This window comes from Struthio camelus, chromosome 3 (genome assembly GCF_040807025.1).
Source record: "Struthio camelus isolate bStrCam1 chromosome 3, bStrCam1.hap1, whole genome shotgun sequence".
Classification (NCBI taxonomy): domain Eukaryota; kingdom Metazoa; phylum Chordata; class Aves; order Struthioniformes; family Struthionidae; genus Struthio; species Struthio camelus.
The window spans coordinates 8,828,904-8,845,556 of NC_090944.1; the positions used below are offsets into that span (position 1 = coordinate 8,828,904).

The window sequence follows — 16,653 nt, forward strand, 5'->3', positions numbered from 1 at the left end:
CATGGATCCCGGGGTCAGGGATTTCCCTGCGAGGGTGTGCATGGATCCCGGGGTCAGGGATTTCCCTGCGAGGGTGTGCATGGATCCCGGGGTCAGGGATTTCCCTGCGAGGGTGTGCATGGATCCCGGGGTCAGGGATTTCCCTGCGAGGGTGTGCATGGATCCCGGGGTCAGGGATTTCCCTGCGAGGGTGTGCACGGATCCCGGGGTCAGGGATTTCCCTGCGAGGGTGTGCACGGATCCCCGGGGTCAAGGATTTCCCTGCGAGGGTGTGCATGGATCCCGGGGTCAGGGATTTCCCTGCGAGGGTGTGCACGGATCCCGGGATCAGTGATTCTGCTGCCTCCCTGCAGCAGAGTTTCCCCTTGCCTCCCTCCAGGTCTGTTTGCACAGAGATCAGCGCAGCAGCCCAGGGAGCTCGGAGCTTGCATCTCCCTCAACTCTGGAGCTGTGAATAACAAATTAAGCTGTCTGGGGCCTTTTGAGCTTATTGCCTGAAGCTCTCTTGCAAGCTTGCTTTAGTGCCCGCTCTCCTCCTCCGGGAGTCAGGTGATGATGTGCACCTCCGGCACGGTGCATCCAAATCTTGCCAGCACAACGGCATCGACCCCGCTGCACCGAGCCGTAAGAGTCCCGCAGGTTGCTACCGCCTGGGCCAGCCGGCCAAGACGTGAGAGTCCTGCCGGGTGCTAGGACATCCTGGTCCAGGCCACAGGGCAGGGCTCGGCGGCGCAGCCGTTGTCCTCCGCTTCCTCCCCAAATCCCAAAGGAAGCGTGGTTTGGTCTTCCCGTTGGCGAGCCACAGCCCCCGCCGCCGCGGTCAGCACGCGGCCAGGGTAGCCGCGCTGCCCCGAAACGCCCCAGCTGGGCAAGACATGAGCATCGTCTCCCTCGCCCGCTGTTTATTTCCCACATTTTTTTTAATGTAAGGGAAAATAATTTCCCCGGATGACCCCGCCGTCCGCGCTGCAGCGCCCGGAGCTGGCGGCCTCCCGCCGCTTTGCCAGTCGCGGGGCGTCGATCCAGGGCTTTTCCGCAGCCCTCTGCTCCCGGAGGATGGCATTACCGCGTGGTTTCCATGGTTTCGCTCCATCTGCATAGGATGCTCCTTCGCGGAAGAGCTGCCTGCAGCGGAAAAACCAAAGGGAGACATCAGAGGAGCTGCGGCGCAGGGGGAGCCCCGGCCGCCCCGACCGGCTGGTGGCACCGCGGGGATGGGGACGGCGCTTGCAAATCTGGGCATCCTGCAGGCAGGTTGGGAACAAGACAGACACCATTCGGGAAGGGCGAGAGGCCAGCAGAGCTGCTTCCTCTGCCTGGTTTGGAGCGGGGCGAACCGTTTCCCTTTGTCAGGCCCAAAGGGAGCATTTCGGGGGCGGCGATGTTGAACGCTAGAGCAGAGGCTTGGAATAAAAACGGCAGTAAAGAGCGCAATGGAGCATCGCTCTGGATGGCAAAGCTGAAACGTTCTGACTTTTTCCGAATCATTTGGCGGAAAACATTTTTTGCAGGAAACAATATGAAGTAATGAACTGTTTGGCTCCCTACGGCTCTGCACAGTAGTGCAATAAATGGTACCTGCTTCTTCCCCTAAACTGAACTTCATTCCCACAGAGAAATGGCTCTAACTGGAAACCAAGGCAGCAAACGCTGTTCCTCTCATTAACACAGGTATCTCCACCAGAGCTGGCCCGGGAGGTGACCCTGCAGCCCCCAAACCTGCAGGGATGCAGAGTGTCTCCCCAGAACTGAGCACTTGCTCGCACCTCCGGTGCTGGAGCAAGGTTTTTAAGGGGAGCAGCTTTTTGCCTTTTGGCCAGAGGATAGTTGGGGGCGGGGAAGGGACAGTGACACGCGGCGATGTGGCGACGAGGTTCCCACGAGCCATTTGCGCCAGGGCTGGTGCCCGTCTTGCCAAAAAAAAAAAACCAAACCCCAAAACCCAACAAGCCGCAGCACGAAGCCCTGGGCTCCTCCCCGGGAGGAGCAGAGCGAGGAGGTCGAGCGGGGAGGAAGGAAACACGGGAAGCAAAAGCGAAGCAACAGGCGGGTTTAGCCGCCTCGCAACCACGAGGGTTTCGCTATTTTTTTGATGATTATTATTAGTCTTTCTTCCCTCCGCCGCCGGGAAGGACAAGGTGCCCAGCTGGCCCAGTTCCCCCCGGCCCCGGCCCGGCCCAGTTCCAGCAGCGCCAGCCGTGATCCACAAAGCTGTTTTTAGGCTCGACCTCGACAGGGCTCAGGAAGGAGCGGGACGGCCAGCGCCGGCACAGGATTGCTCCGGGGGGCCTGGGAGGAGGCTCGGTGGCCGTAAAGGCATCGCTCTCCCCCGGCGGCCCCCCCAGCCAGGCGGTAAGGAGACCCCCGCCAGCCCCGTCGCCCGCAGCGGCCAAGATTTATCATATTTTTCGGAAAAGCAGGCGGCGCTGCCATTGGCTGCCCGCAAGGCGATGATGTCATCGCTGCCCAATCCGGGCTGGAGAGCATCCTTTCTCGGCAGCCCCCCTTCCCTTCCCTCCCTCCCTCCCTCCCTCCGGCACCTCCCTCCATCCAACACCTCCCAGAGCCCAGTGACATCGGCCCGACATTAACCCCCGCGGGGGCTGGTGGCCACGGGGGCAACCAAGGCTGGATGGTCAGGGAAACGGAGGCCGGATGGTCAAGGAAACGGAGGCCGGATGGTCAAGGAAACGGAGGCAGGATGGTCAAGGAAAGGGAGGCAGGATGGTCAGGGAAATGGAGGCAGGATGGTCGGGGAAACGGAGGCAGGATGGTCAAGGAAACGGAGGCCGGATGGTCAAGGAAACGGAGGCAGGATGGTCAGGGAAACGGAGGCAGGATGGTCAGGGAAACGGAGACCGCATGGTCAAGGAAACGGAGGCCGGATGGTCAAGGAAACGGAGGCCGGATGGTCAGGGAAACGGAGGCAGGATGGCCAAGGAAACAGAGGCAGGAGGGCCAGGGAAACAGAGGCAGGTTTCCTCAGGACGAACACAGTCCTTGGAAGGGCTCAGGTGAAAAATTGCATATTGCAATGCAAAAGGAAATATTGCACCCTGTTCTTGCACGGATGCCTTCCCGGCACGCCTGCTCTTGGCAACAGGCTGAGCAGCCTGTCTGCAAATTCGGCAAAAATCCTTTGCAGGCTGCGGGTGAGCCCCGTGCATTGCACACTGAGGGCAAAAGGCCGGTCTTTTCGCACCCAGAGAAGAGTTAGGACATTGGCTTCGGGTCTCTGAAGTGCATCCCGTGTGTTGGCTTTTCCCCTTGGAGGAGCCGCCCTGGCCTCTGCCCCACAGGCTGCTTGGGGGTCTCAAAACGTCTGGACGGCTCCCGTAAAAATTCCCGCGTTGCCAGCCAGACGTGCAAGCAGGGCTGGTGTGAACCCTGCTCCCGTCCTCGGGGTTTGGGCCCCTCTTGCACTCGTGAGCAGAACCGAGTGCCCAGAGCCCGGTGCCGAATTACGCTGGCGATGCTGATTCACCTTATTACCGGCTCCTGCTTAGCGCTACATCCCGGCCATCTCCGCTGGGAGGAGTCGTGCCGGGGCTCAAAGGGGCGCTTGAGCCCCACATCCCCATACCAGCCGCGGCCGGGACTGCCCATCCTCTCCCCAGCAAGCCGATAATAGCATTTTATCCCATGTACCCACTGAGACGGGGAAGTCTCTGCTGTCGATGTCCCCGCTGGGGCAGACGGAGCCCATCCCGGCTGTCCGACACCTCAGTGATGCTCTTGCACCGATGGGACCGTTGCTCCCCCAGGGATGCGCGTGAGCAGCATTTTCAGGCGCTACCTTGGTGCGGGATGTGAGAGCCCACGAGGAGGGAGCAGCATCGCAGGGATGCTGCGTGCATACGCTCGCCCCATCGGTTGGGGAGCAACGGTGCAGCGTGCATGCACTCGCCCCATCGATTGGGGAACAGCTCACACGGGCGTCGAGCACACACTCGCTGCCGCGGCTGCACGTCGAAGCACGTCGAGCCTCGCCGCCGCCTCCGCCAGCCCCGCCACCCCGCGCCGCCCTGCTTGCAGCTTGCAGCTGGGCCACCCTGCCCATCCGCGAGTCCTTCGGCAAAGCCGTGGAAGAAGCCCACGGCCGGCGCGCGCTTTCCCGGGGGGCCCTCGCCGCCCCGCAGCTGCCCCCATGCCCGTTGCAGAGCGCAGGCGGACGGGGACGATGCATCGCCGAGCGGGGCGGTAAGCCCGTTAAAGCCTGCAGCAGGCAGTGCAAGGGCTCTCCTGCCCCTTCCCGCCGCCAGGTCTCCGCCGTGGCCCTGCGACCATCCGGCCTGGGCAGGATTGGACCCTCCGAGCAGGGAGGCGGATGCGCCAGGCGGCGTCCTGAGCCTTTGCCGCTTCGTCACGCGCGGGCTTTGTTCTGCTTTGCCGGTGGCGGGGGGCAGCCGGCTCAGCATCCCTCCGACGCGGGACCCCCGAGGCAGCGACGCCGGCGATTCCCCTCCAGCGACCGGAGCGAGAAAAGCCGCGCCGCCCTCCGAAGCCGAGCGCTTGCAACCCGCCGAGCATCGCTACCTTCCCCCACGGGGGTTGGTTTTTTTGTTTTTTTTTAAGTATTATTATTATTCCACGTTTTCCCCTTTTTTCTTCTTTTTTTCCCACCTCCTCCCTTTTCCCAAAGCCTGGGGAAAAAAAAAAATATATCTATTTCTCTCTCTCTCTCTCTCTCTTTCTAAAGCTGCTCGGCGTGATGTCACCGGGCTGGTACCCGGTTCGCGCAGCTCTGGGCAAGGCCGGGCCGCCGCCGCCGGCCGCGGGCCAATGAGCGCGGCGCCGGGTCTGCGCCAATCGGCGCCCGCCGCGGTGATGTCATGGGGGGCGCTGGGCGCCGGGCTGGGCTGCTCGCCCGAGACCCCCGCGCTCCGCGTTAAATGAGCCCGGAGAGCGGCGAGCGGCGGCAGCCCAGGCGCCGGCGGTGGGGTGAGTGGCGGCGGGTCGGCGATGAGGGGGGTGTGGGGATTTAGGAGTGGGGGGCGGGGGTGTCCCAGCGGAGCGGGCAAGTTTGGGTAGGGATTGGATTTTTTTTTTTTTTTTTAAGGGGGGGATTTTTTTTTTTTTTTTACATTGCAAAAGTTGGTTGGTTTTTGCAAGGTGGAGGGGGGGGATTTTTCTCGCTTCTGGCTGCAACATCCCTTTTTGTCCACCACCCGCCAGCCCTCTGCAGCTCTCCCCGCGCCAGCCCGGCCGGGCGATGCCCCCCACCCTGGGGTGGGCTGCGTGCACCCCAAGTGGGTGCAGCCCCCCCCCCGGGTGTTTTCCTGCCTTGCACCCTCGGGGGCTGCGGGACCCGCCCGGCCGTCCCTGCCTCCGGCTCCCCGGTCTCGCCAAACACCCTGAACACCGTCTCGAGGGTCGGGGTGATGCCCCCCCAACCCCGAGCATCCGAGCCCAGCATCCGGAGGGCAGGGCCGGGCTGAATTATTGATGGTGGCAGGAAGCTGGCAGAGGTGACCTGCTCTCCGCAGGCCTTGAAATATTTATTTCGGGTAGGGAGGAGGTGCCTGGGATCCTGCCTTTCTGATGGCTTCCAGCTGGGGACCCCCCTCCCCCCGACCACCCCTCTCTCCCTGGCTCCTCCGGCTCCTGCCGGGTTGCACAACCCCTTTTCGGCATTTCTGGGGCAGGATGGGGCTGTGGCAGGGGAGAGGTGTTGCCGGACAGGGAGGTCCCGGCCACGCGCCTCACCCCGGAGCCGTACCGCTCTCGGCAGCCTTCCCCGTGCCGCCGCCACCGCGAGGGGGTTTGAGCAAGGCTGCAGTTTGGGGGAGACAGCAGAGGCAAGGCCCAAACCGCCCCAGGGCTGAGCCCTCCCCTGGGCTCACTGCTTTTTTGTAAGTGCGGAAGGAAGAGGAGCTGGACGGAGAGGGATTTACCCCTCGGAGGAGCCTAGCGAACACCCCGGACAGCTGCCGCATCCAGCGAGGATGAGTGCGGAGAGGAAGGAGAAGGAAAAGCCCCCTCCCAACACAGGCACAGCCCCATTGCTCCCCCCCCGCTTTGCTGCCCTGGGGAACAGCCGTGCCGGTCCCTGCGCTGTCCTCTCTGCTGGTGGCACCCGCCGGGGACCGACCCCCCGGCTTGACCCCCGCTTCGGCTCTCTGCCCTGCGAATTTGGGGTGGCAAGGAGAGGAGGAGGGAGGCTCGGAGGCTGCCGGGCAGGTCTCCGCCGGGCTTTCCGCTCTCCAGCACAGCCGCGGGTCCGCGCACGAGACACCGGAGAATCCCCTCCAGGCTCCCCACGAGCTGCTTAAAGACAAATCCCCCCTCTTCAGCCGGCTGGGGTGGGGGGACCCCGCGTAGAGAGTGCCCAGCTGTATTGTAAAGAGACGGAGCAGCTCGCCTGGAAATGGGCAGGATGGAGCGTTTCCAGCAGTTTAAGTCTCCCCATTTTAAAAAGGAATTTTGTTCCCCCCTCCCTTTCCTTAGAAACACAAGCCATTTTCCACAAGGTGGTTCCAAAACACCAAACTCAAAACCCCTTTTCATTTTTGTATTTTTTTGCAAAACCAGAAAGGGTTGTTTCCACCGGAAAACCCTCCCGGTGACCCCAACACCCCGTTTGCTGCACCAGCCCATCTGCATGGAGCAGGACCCCCTCCCCCCCCCCCAGCCCAGGAAGGGGTGAGCTGAGGCCTGAGCCTCTCTAGACACGTGTGAGAGCTGCAGCACGGCTGGTCTAGGGTCACGGCACAGCCCTCAGCTCCTGCACCCGCAATGGGTGGGCAGAGGGGTTGCACTCGCCGCTGGTGCGTGTGTGTGTGTGTGTGTGTGTGCATGCACAGCCCCAGTGGGGGTGTGCGTGGCGGTGTGCGTGGGTCTGCACAGCCGTCACGGTGCTTGGGAGGGGGTTGCGTGCACAGCCTCTGCGGTGGCGCGTGGGTGTGCGGATGGATGCACAGCCTCCGTGGGGGTGGGGGTTTTTTTTGGGGGGGTGGGGAGGGAGCTGCGTGCACAGCCTTCACGGCGCGGTGCAAGCACGCACGTGCTTTAGTTGGCTCCCGGTTTCTGCTGTCCCTTCCCGGCGTCACCGTGCGACCCGTGCTCCCGTGGGCTGCGGGGATGCTCCTTGCTGCCCGGGAGCGGTGCGCCCGGTGGAGCGCGCACGCGTGTGCACGCTGCCTCTGGCGTGGCCGTGCACGTGCTCGCTCTCTGCCACCCGTGTGGGTTGCATGGCCCCGGGTAGGGGATGGCGATGGGAGCCCGGTTGCACTGCGCCAGCTTCTGCCCGTTGCACCAGCTGCGCCCATCGTGTCATGCCAGCGTGCGCCCATCGCGCCGGTGTGCGCTCCTCGCACCGGTGTGCGCCCATCACAACCGCCTGTGCCCACCTCACCCTAGCAGGGTGTGTCCATCAGCCCACGGTGCACCCTTCACACCGGTGTCTGCCCATGGCCCCAGGGTGTGCCCATGACACCACCCCAGGGTGTGCTCGTCACCCCAGCACGTGCACATCGGATCGGATAGTGCCCATGTCACCACCCTGTTCCCATCTCACCAGTGCGTGCCCATCGCACCGTGCTGGTGCATGCCCGTCTCAACTGCACCAGTATGTGCCCATCATACCACACTGGTGCATGCCCATCACACCATTGGCATGACCCTCATACCACACCAGCACATGCTCATCACACCAGTGCGTGCCCTTCGCACCACACCAGTGCATGCCCATGACACCAGTGCATGCCCATCACACCACACTGGTACATGCCCCTCGTGCATCACTGGTGCATGCCCATCACACCAGTGCGTGCCCATCGCACCACACCAGTGCATGCCCGTGACACCAGTGCATGCCCGTGACACCATACTGGTACATGCCCACGACCTCAGTGCATGCCCATCACCCCACACCGGTGCATGCCCATCACACCACACTGGTGCGTGTGCCTAGCGAGGATCGCCCGCAGGAGGGCAGCCACAGCGGGAGGGCTGGGTTAGGCGATGCCCACGAGCCTCCCATGGACACCCCTGGTGCTGACATCTGGCCTCTTTCCTCCCCAGGCCCCCAGGAGCTTTCTGGCTGCAGACACCCAAGCAACGTGACACCATGACTCTGGCTGGTATGGACACCGTCACGCGGCCATGGAGGGAATGCAGGGGACAGCTCAGCTGGGACCACGCGCCTGGCCTACTTCAGCCCAGATCGCTCTCTCCTGCCAAGCCCCATGGCTGCCTCTACCCTAGAGCCCAGGGCCCTTCCCTGAGCCCATCAGGTCCCCATGCAAACTGCCCCAGGCTAACCCCTGCCCTGGGCACCCTAGTGTGGACAGACGTAGGGATATACACATGGCTAATTTACCAGGACAAACATAACCTGGGTGGCCACAAATAAAGCACCCACTCACTGCATGCCTCAGTTTCCCCCTTGGGATAGTGCCTTTGCAAGCCTTGCTCCCCCAGCTTGCATCAGCCCATTTGCAATATTCGGGAAGACCTTGGTGCCCCATCCCAGCCACTCCCCTGCCCCAGGGTGGTCACACGCCCCCAATGCCTGCCAAGATGCCCCTGCACCCCTCGGTGCTGGCTGACCCTCCTCTCCTGTGGTCTCTCCCCAGCTTACAAGGAGAAGATGAAGGAGCTGCCCCTCGTCTCCCTGTTTTGCTCCTGCTTCCTTTCGGACCCCTTGAACAAGCCAGCGTACACGTATGAAGGTAGGAGCGTGTCCCTGGGGTGCACCAACAGTGGGGGCTGCAGAAAGCTCCCATTAGCACAAGTGGGGCTGCCCTCAAACCCGTGACTCTCATTTAATGCAATCAGCTGGGTGCAGGACACCCAGTTGGGGTTGCACAGGGCACCACACCGGTCACCCCTCCACCCTGAGAGCCACCTGGCCGGAGCTCCCCTCCACCGGGGCTCAGCTGCATGCAGTGCTGCGCGTGGGCTCAGTATTTTTAGGCAGGCAGCTGATTCACACTGATTCATGTCAGCAGGCCCAAACATGACAGCGGCCATAGAGGGAGATGCCCAGCATCGCTACTGGCTGCAGGCGGTCTTCGCAGCTGGAAACGGGCCTCAGGCACCACTGCCTGAGTCTCAGGCAGACTCTGTGCCTGAGACTCTGTGCCTCAAAGCCAGGCTGAGTGCTGCCCATGAGGGGTTTTGCTTGCACGTCTTTCCTTGGGGGGACCTGCCAGCCCCTCAGCAAGCCCAAATATTCCCCGCTAGGGACACCTGGCTGAATGAATGGGTGGGATTCACCTGCCCACAGTGGCATGCAAGGTCTCAGGGTGCCCCTGCACCCAAGCCAGCCCTCAGCCTATCCTTGTCTCCCAACAGACACGGTAGACCTCACTTGGTGCGTCATCTCCGACATGGAAGTCATTGAGCTCAACAAGCGCACCTCGGGGCAGTCCTTCGAGGTGATCCTGAAGCCTCCCTCCTTCGATGGCATCCCTGAGTTCAACGCCTCCTTGCCGCGGCGACGTGACCCTTCCCTGGAGGAGATCCAGAAGAAGCTGGAGGCGGCTGAGGAGCGGAGGAAGGTATGGCCCATGGCTTGTGCATGGTGGGGAGGCACGGGGACATGCAATTGCATAGTCGGGGCACCCATTCAGCATGTCCCATCCACCTGCAAAAGCCATGATGTGGAGGAAATAAGTACCCGTTTCATCACAACCAGCATCCCCCATCCTGGTTGCTAGAAGGCATCCCTCTGTGGGATTGAATGCAGGGTGGTGCATGCACGTGGGTCAGCAGCCTGTGAAGTAGCTATCACCCATGGCCATCCTATCTGCTTTGTCCATGCAGTACCAGGAGGCTGAACTCCTTAAGCACCTAGCAGAGAAGCGGGAGCACGAGCGGGAGGTCATGCAGAAGGCCATTGAGGAGAACAACAACTTCATCAAAATGGCCAAAGAGAAGCTGGCGCAAAAGATGGAGTCCAACAAAGAGAACCGTGAGGCCCATTTAGCAGCCATGCTGGAGCGCTTGCAGGAGAAGGTGAGAGCCTGGTGAGGGGTGGAGGGAAGGACAAGGAAGGGGGGTGTGTGCTGGGATAGAGGTCCAAAAAGTCCTACATGGCCTTGGGTGACATTACCTCCCCCCCATCCTCCCCAGGGACACTACCAAAGAGTGCCCCTCTTCCCCTCCAGCTGCATGGCGTTACCCAAGCACAACGTCCCACTGCGGGGCTACTCAGTCCTCGGGACCCCACCGAGCCTGACATGTCCATATGCTCACGAGCAGCCCCAATGCTACATGGTGGCCAGTGGGTGCATATGCCGCTCTCCAAGGAGAGCTGGGGCCCATATCCTGGCCCCATGTGTGCAAAGCCTTCGCTCTCCTCTGAACAACCCTGTCCCCCTCCATGGTGGACCTGACCTGCTCTTAGTGGTTTTTCCACCTTCTGGGTCACAGATCTTCCACTAGGCTCTTCCCCAGTGGCCATGGACCTCCCAGTTCCCCGGCCGGAGCTGGAGGAGTCCATGATGCCTGTGCTAGGAGATGTTTCCACCCTGCCAACATGTGCAGACCTCTTCTCTCTCCCTGAAGCAGGTCTGTTCCCAACCTCAGCACGGAAGGTCCCACCCTCACCACCTCCAGCTCCCTCCAAAACAGCCCTTCTGCAAGGAGCTCGCTCAGTGCTCTTCTCCAAACGCCTCAGCTAGCCTTGGGTCAGAGACAGAGAGCACAAGATAATGAAGGACAATCCGAGCCAACCCCATCTCCTTGGGGCTCCCATCTTGTCTGGTTGACGTCTACCTCCTAGCTAGAGGGCAAGGACAATCTGTCTGTCTGTCCCTGAGTGCCTCCACAGTCCTTAAAACACCCCGGGGGAGGAGAGGATGATGTTGACCCATCGGTGTCCCTCCCGGGACGAACCTGGCCTGGCGAACGCTCTCGTTCCTGCGAACCCCTCCGAAGCCTCTTGCCCACCAGCGAGGCCCGAAGCCCGGCAACCTAACCCGTCTCCCCCTCCCTTCTCCCTTCCACCTCCCCACAGGACAAACACGCAGAGGAAGTGAGGAAAAACAAGGAGCTAAAAGAAGAGGCTTCCAGGTAAAGAGCCCCATGTGATGGCGGATTGGACTGACAGCTCCGGGGAGGTTGTAGAGGCTGCTTCAGCGCAAGGTCAACTGGTGGAAGGGGATGTTCCTCTGCTTTCTTTGTTTGTGAATGTAAAGAATTGATCAGTGAAGCCATCCTATTCGTTTTGGGGAGGGTGGGGAGGGAGGCGTCACGGGAGGAGCAAGGAGGGGGGTGGGTGGGTGCGTGCCTCTTTGGTGCACCAGCTTTAGGACGTCCGGCTGGAAACCTCTCCGGGGTCTCACGCGCACTTACTCGCACGCCATCCGCGTCTGACAGAGAGGTGTAAACGTGCCCGCCAAGGGCCAGCGAAACAGAGGAGGTGGCCAAGGGGGTCCGGGGACAGAGCGGGTGGGGAGGGAAAGGGGGAAATGTGCGTCATGTGTGACTTTAATTTGGTGGTCCGTGTTGGGCAGACGGGGCAGTGGTCTCTGCAACCGTGGGGCGAGCGTGCGTGCGTGCATGCCTGTGTCCCTCGAGCTTTGTTTCTTTCTCCTCTTCCTTCCCACCCCAGTGGATGTCTGGCCATTGATGTGCAGCAACATCTCTTGGTGTCCCTCCCTCCTTTTCTTTCAGGCCTCTTGCCCAGAGCAGGGATTAGTTGCCCACAGACCTTGCAGCACCATTTTGGGGAAGGGTTTGGGAATAAGGTCATCGGAGAGTGAGAATCACTTACTCCAAAGGCTTTATCCAGTTGTAGGAGATGCTGAGGCTCCTTTTGAAACGGTGAAATCAAAAAGCCCCATGACTTCCCAAAGAGCTACTTTTTGTAAGAAACCTCCTGAGACATCTTCCCAGGAACTCTTGGATGAAATCCCTTTTTTTGCTCTAGAGCAGCTGAAAAGCCTTCTGCTTGCAGAGGCTCAGCTGATTATCTGAAGAGAGAAATCACCCCCGTGGGGAGCTAGAGCAGGAGAGAAAACTAGAGTAGGGCAATGGAAACTGCACTGAAAGGAGCGGGGAAAAGCAGAAGGAAGAGAGCAGCTGAGGGAGCCCAGACTGGAGATCCAAGAGGTGGTGTGGAGACACCTCTCTGGACAGTGCAAGAAGGCAGTGTCCATAAGAAAAGTAGGACTGGGAGCAAGGGAGAGGTGGGCATGGGAGTCCCTGGGGATGGCCATGGCACCTCCTGATGACTCCAGGCCAAGAGGAAGGCCAGCTTGGGACACCACCAAACCCTAATCCTGACTTGTGAATGGCCCAGGAGGTCTTTTGTGGGTCCTGCTGAGCAGACAGTGTGATCCCAGGATGATCTTTGTGTCCAGGGAGGCTGGGGCAAGGGTGAACAAAGCAGAGACATTGCTTGGGATCCCTTCCAGCTGGGAGAGGTGGAGAGTCTGCTTTCTGCCGGGGAGGTGGGGGAACAGCCCCTCCGCTCCCAGTTGCTAGCAGGCAGTGGTCCCAGTACTGCTAGGCGCTGGTACATCATCAGTCCCTAACTCTGATGCTAACTGAGGTCTCGATCTCCACTGCTGCCAGATAAGACTTTTAAAGCACTGATTTAGCGTGGGCAGGTCTGGGGAAAAGAGCATCTCTTGTTCATTGTGCTGCGAAACCCTTGCCCAGACCCGAGGACCCGAGGTGGGGAGCAGCCCCCAGGGCAGGAGGGGCTGCCGGAAGGGGGAGCGTGGAAGAAGGTGATGAGCAAAGAGCGAGGGGGCTGTTCTAGTTGTGGCACGAGCTGTCCTTTTTTTGTATACAACAGTTGTAAATAAACTGCCTTGGCATTTCTTTCGTTTTCTCATGATCTGTGCAGTGTCTTGTGTGTGTTTTTTTTGTGCAGTGGCATCCCAGGGTCTCTTGCCCTGGGTGTGGGATGGTGGGGTGTGGAGGAATGGGGGAAATTAGGGTGGGAGATGGCATGCAGCAGTGAAGCTCTTTTGCTTCAGACCTGGAGCAGTGAGTTTCTGACGAATTTCAGCCATATGCTAGGAGGTGAGGAGAGGAGAGCTGGCTGGCAACGTGAGGAAGCACGGAGGTTGCTGGACACATGCCACAGTCTGCACTGAAGCCAAATGACCCATCAGCCTACCTCCGAGTAGGAGAAAGCAAAATGTCATGTCTGTAATGCCAAGAGAGGAGCTGGGGGTTTCTTCTCAAACCCTAAGGGAGAAATGGCACTAACTCCTCTACTATCTTTGCTCAGCCTGAGAGAGGAGATGGCACAAAAATTTACAACCAGCATCTCGGAGGGGCCAATTGTCCATTCATCCTGGGCCCCACGGGGAAGCCTTAGGAGATAGGTGCCTAACCAAGAAGTTGACGGGCGTGGGTTTCGGTGCCAGCATAAAGACAGATCCCAGAAGGGGATCCAGACTTCCCTTTGAACGCAGCAGCTATGTTCAGGAGCTCCTACCACGCTCAGGTACAACAGCAAGGGAGCTGTATTAGAGAACACCAATAAGTCACATGGGTCAGTGTTGAGGAAGGTGCCATGATCATATGAAGTGGTGGGACATGAGTTAGCAAACCCCCTAAAGCTGTGTGGAAGAGCTGGGAAGACCGGAAGAGCCTATTATGCCCAGGAAAGGAAGAAAAGCCACAGGGTCAAGGAGAAAGCAAGATACATAAACCTGGCAATGGGAGTCTTGAGGCTGATCATCATCAGGCTTGGTAGGAGCTGGGTCATCCCGTAACAAACAAAATACTCCTGTCTTCAGTTTATTTTATTTGTATAAACAAGTAAAAATAACAAAAAATACTGCTCTTCCCAAGGGCTCTGTGCTATGTTTTATAACAGCACATGTACCAAGGGACCTCAAGGGAATCAGGAACAGTGACACGATGGAAGGGGACACTCAAGCTGGTTTGAGAAGGAAGAAGACAGGGAGAAACTAAGAGAGCTTCTTCCAAAAGGCTTAAAGAGCACCCAGAAGCTTTGAGGAAGGTATCCAAGAAGCGGAGAGCAGAGCAAGGAGGAGCAGACAGCTCTCCCTGAGGGGAAGCCAGCGGGTATCACTAGGGTAGGAATTTAGGCACAAGGGTAAGAAGATGGTGGTAGGGGCACAGTCAGTTGTATTAATGCCACCAAAAGGCTGCGGATATGAGCTGTGTCCCTCCAGGCAGGCTGGTCAACTCAGATCTTAGTATGGGATGAGCCAGTGTGTGGACACATCTGTCAGAGAGGCTGGGTTGAGTCCCGAGATCTCAGTGCTGGCACTGGGGGCCTCCAGTGCAGGTCTTGTTCTGCAAAGACCAGATAAAACTTCAGCTCAGTCAAATGTAACGTCAGCAAGGCACAGCACCTTCACGATCATCGTAGTGGGGTCAACACATGTGGAGCTGGCCCATATCCTGATGAACACGATCAATGCTTTAACAAAGTTTCAGGGGCTGATTTTTCTCTCCTTGCTATCAAGGGAGAGATAATGATGGCTGAGGTAAACTGCAATGTGAGCTGTTTCTTCTTCCTGCATCCAGGCTTTGTTCATCACAGCAGTCCACCTTAGATAACCCCTTCCCTACAAGTTTAAATCTTCTCCTCTCCAGCTTTCACTTCTTTCCAGCTTTTCCTGCCTAGTGACTTATAACAGCTAACCCTTAACTTCCCCGTTCTTCTCCCTCCCTGACTCTTGTTCCCCACATCCGGCATATTTATAGACCTGGCCCTCTGGCCATGGACAGCTCACCACAGATTTTTTGATGACCAGCACCCCAGGAGCCCTTCCCTGCATTTCTTCCAGTCTCAGTTCAGATGAGTTATCCAGCCACAGGAGTGGAGACACATCGAGCATGGGCCGGTGGCCTTCGTAAACCTTCTCCATGTGTAGTAGATCCAGTGGGTCCTGATTATAATACAGACAGAAGTATTTGCACTGACCTGACCTGTCAAATGTAAACTGTTCCCATACCTTACTCTGTCTTGCGTAGTTGTGAGCCCCTCAAACAACACCAAGTTGTGTAGTTGCCCTCCCCCACCAAGACATGCACACAAATAGAGATCAGTGACAGTCTGGGCAGAGCCACAAGCTGCTCCAAAGCAGCAGTCACGCGCGTGCGTGTGTGTGTGTGTGTGTGTGTGTGTACACGGGTGTGCAGAGCTGTCTGGTTAGTGCAGCAAAGTATGGGACCCAGCAGAGTGTCTGCCTTGTGATGGCACTCAAAGTGGTTCTGTCAATACAATTTCCTGCCCCATATCCCTTTATTCAGCACTATAATGGGCTCAGCCAAATTAATAAGGCAGGGGTCAGTCTGAGTGCAAAGGGGAAGAGAGTGGAAGGAGGACCCAGCACAGAGTCAGGAAGCCCATCCTGGCCCAAGGCCAAGGAAAGGATCAAACCTAGTTCTCTTCCTAGCACAGGATGGTCTGCATGGGGTATTTCCCAGCTTGAGTCCTCCCATGACCCTCCTGCGCTGCTGGGGAGGTGATGGTGTTGGAGAGCCGGAGGTCAGGAGTGATGAAACTACATTTAGCCCTAACTACTTAGCCCCAGCTCTCCCGTAGCATCCAGGAGCCAAGCAGGTGATGGTGCCGTAGCTGGCCTCATCCCCATGGACTTTCACGCCGTGCCTGTCTCAAGCCACATCAGGGCCAGCTCCTGGGCAGTCTCAGGAGAGCTGCAGAGGGGAGCTGCAAGCACCCATCACTGCAGCACAGTCCATCTCCTGCATCGCTGCTGCAGCTTGCCAAAAGTGCAGCAGCCAGCAGATGCCTTGACTTTTTGCAGCGCACACTGCAAATCACCTTCCAAGATTGCCAGCCCTGTACAGCAGGGAAGAGGCCGGGACATGCATCCCCACTCCCCCACGCCCTATAAGCTATCAGGCGTGAGGACCCAGGAGTCCGGGCTCCCTGGGGGGAACCCAAGTGTTCAGGGATGAGCTTCATCTCACCCAGCTTCGGTGGCAGAACTCCTCTGGCTAGATTTGGGAATCTGCAAGGGTGGACACAGAGCTGGTGTCAGCCTCGCTGCGGGTAACGTTCCTCATTCATCTGCCCATACACAGGCATGCAAAGCCATTTGAGCCCCACTAAGGTTTCCCATCAAGTTCCCAGCTGCTGCTCCGGAAGGGCTCTGTGTCCCATAGGTCCCATATCACCTTTGCCCACCCCATTTGCCTGTCTCTGATGCCCAGGCAGTCTCAAACAACAGGAGACACTCCACACTCCAGCCTGGAGCCTCCAGCCTGGCTATCTCAAACCAAGTCCGTGCCCACAGAGGAGGCAATGGAGACTAGTTGCCGATGTGGCAGATTCTCCTCCCAAAGCACCATCCACTGGGCAGAGCCAGGACCTCAAGGGGAAAGCACAAAGTAAAGGCCTGGTACCTCCTATGAACATCTCAAGGAGATGTTTCATGGTACATGCCAGACCCTGAGGCAAGAGATCTGGATAGGCCTTCTCCAGTTGATCCCATCTCTCCTGTTTGTAGCCCAATAACTGTACGGGAGTTTTGGAGCAGAGAGGCTCTCAAGGCCAACTGTACCCAGGCAACCACATCAGTAATACCATAGAAGGCCAAGATTGTGTCAGCACCTCAGAGGCACCAGAGACACCAAATTTCTGGTTGCCATCAAAAACACCAAATTTGAATATGGATGAAGCAGAATTGGAATCAAGAGGAAAAACTAGTTAGGAATAGGTTGTTCATTTGGAAGGAGTCTGGG

At 58.8% G+C, this 16,653-nt stretch overlaps 1 protein-coding gene across 3 annotated transcripts; it reads left to right on the plus strand.

The window, feature by feature from the left end:
* Window positions 1-4,814: 4,814 nt before the first annotated feature.
* Window positions 4,815-12,793, plus strand: STMN4 (stathmin 4). Of its 3 annotated transcripts, none has more exons than XM_068936729.1 (6): window positions 4,815-4,941; window positions 8,023-8,081; window positions 8,577-8,672; window positions 9,298-9,503; window positions 9,769-9,960; window positions 10,964-12,793. In XM_068936729.1, exons 2-6 carry the CDS (start codon window positions 8,069-8,071, stop codon window positions 11,021-11,023), a joined length of 567 nt encoding a protein of 188 aa, XP_068792830.1. In that variant the 5' UTR covers window positions 4,815-4,941; window positions 8,023-8,068; the 3' UTR covers window positions 11,024-12,793. The 3 variants fall into 3 exon arrangements, with proteins under 3 accessions (XP_068792830.1, XP_068792828.1, XP_068792829.1); XM_068936727.1 differs by having other exon boundaries at window positions 4,836-4,941; window positions 10,513-12,793; XM_068936728.1 differs by having other exon boundaries at window positions 4,836-4,941; window positions 10,516-12,793.
* Window positions 12,794-16,653: the final 3,860 nt, after the last annotated feature.

Bases quoted from the DNA above. Each gene is read 5' to 3' on its own strand.
- STMN4 (XM_068936727.1), top strand. The intron at 9,504-9,768 runs GTATGGCCCATG...TTGTCCATGCAG, and splicing joins CGGCTGAGGAGCGGAGGAAG to TACCAGGAGGCTGAACTCCT. The intron at 9,961-10,512 runs GTGAGAGCCTGG...CTCTCCCTGAAG, and splicing joins TGGAGCGCTTGCAGGAGAAG to CAGGTCTGTTCCCAACCTCA.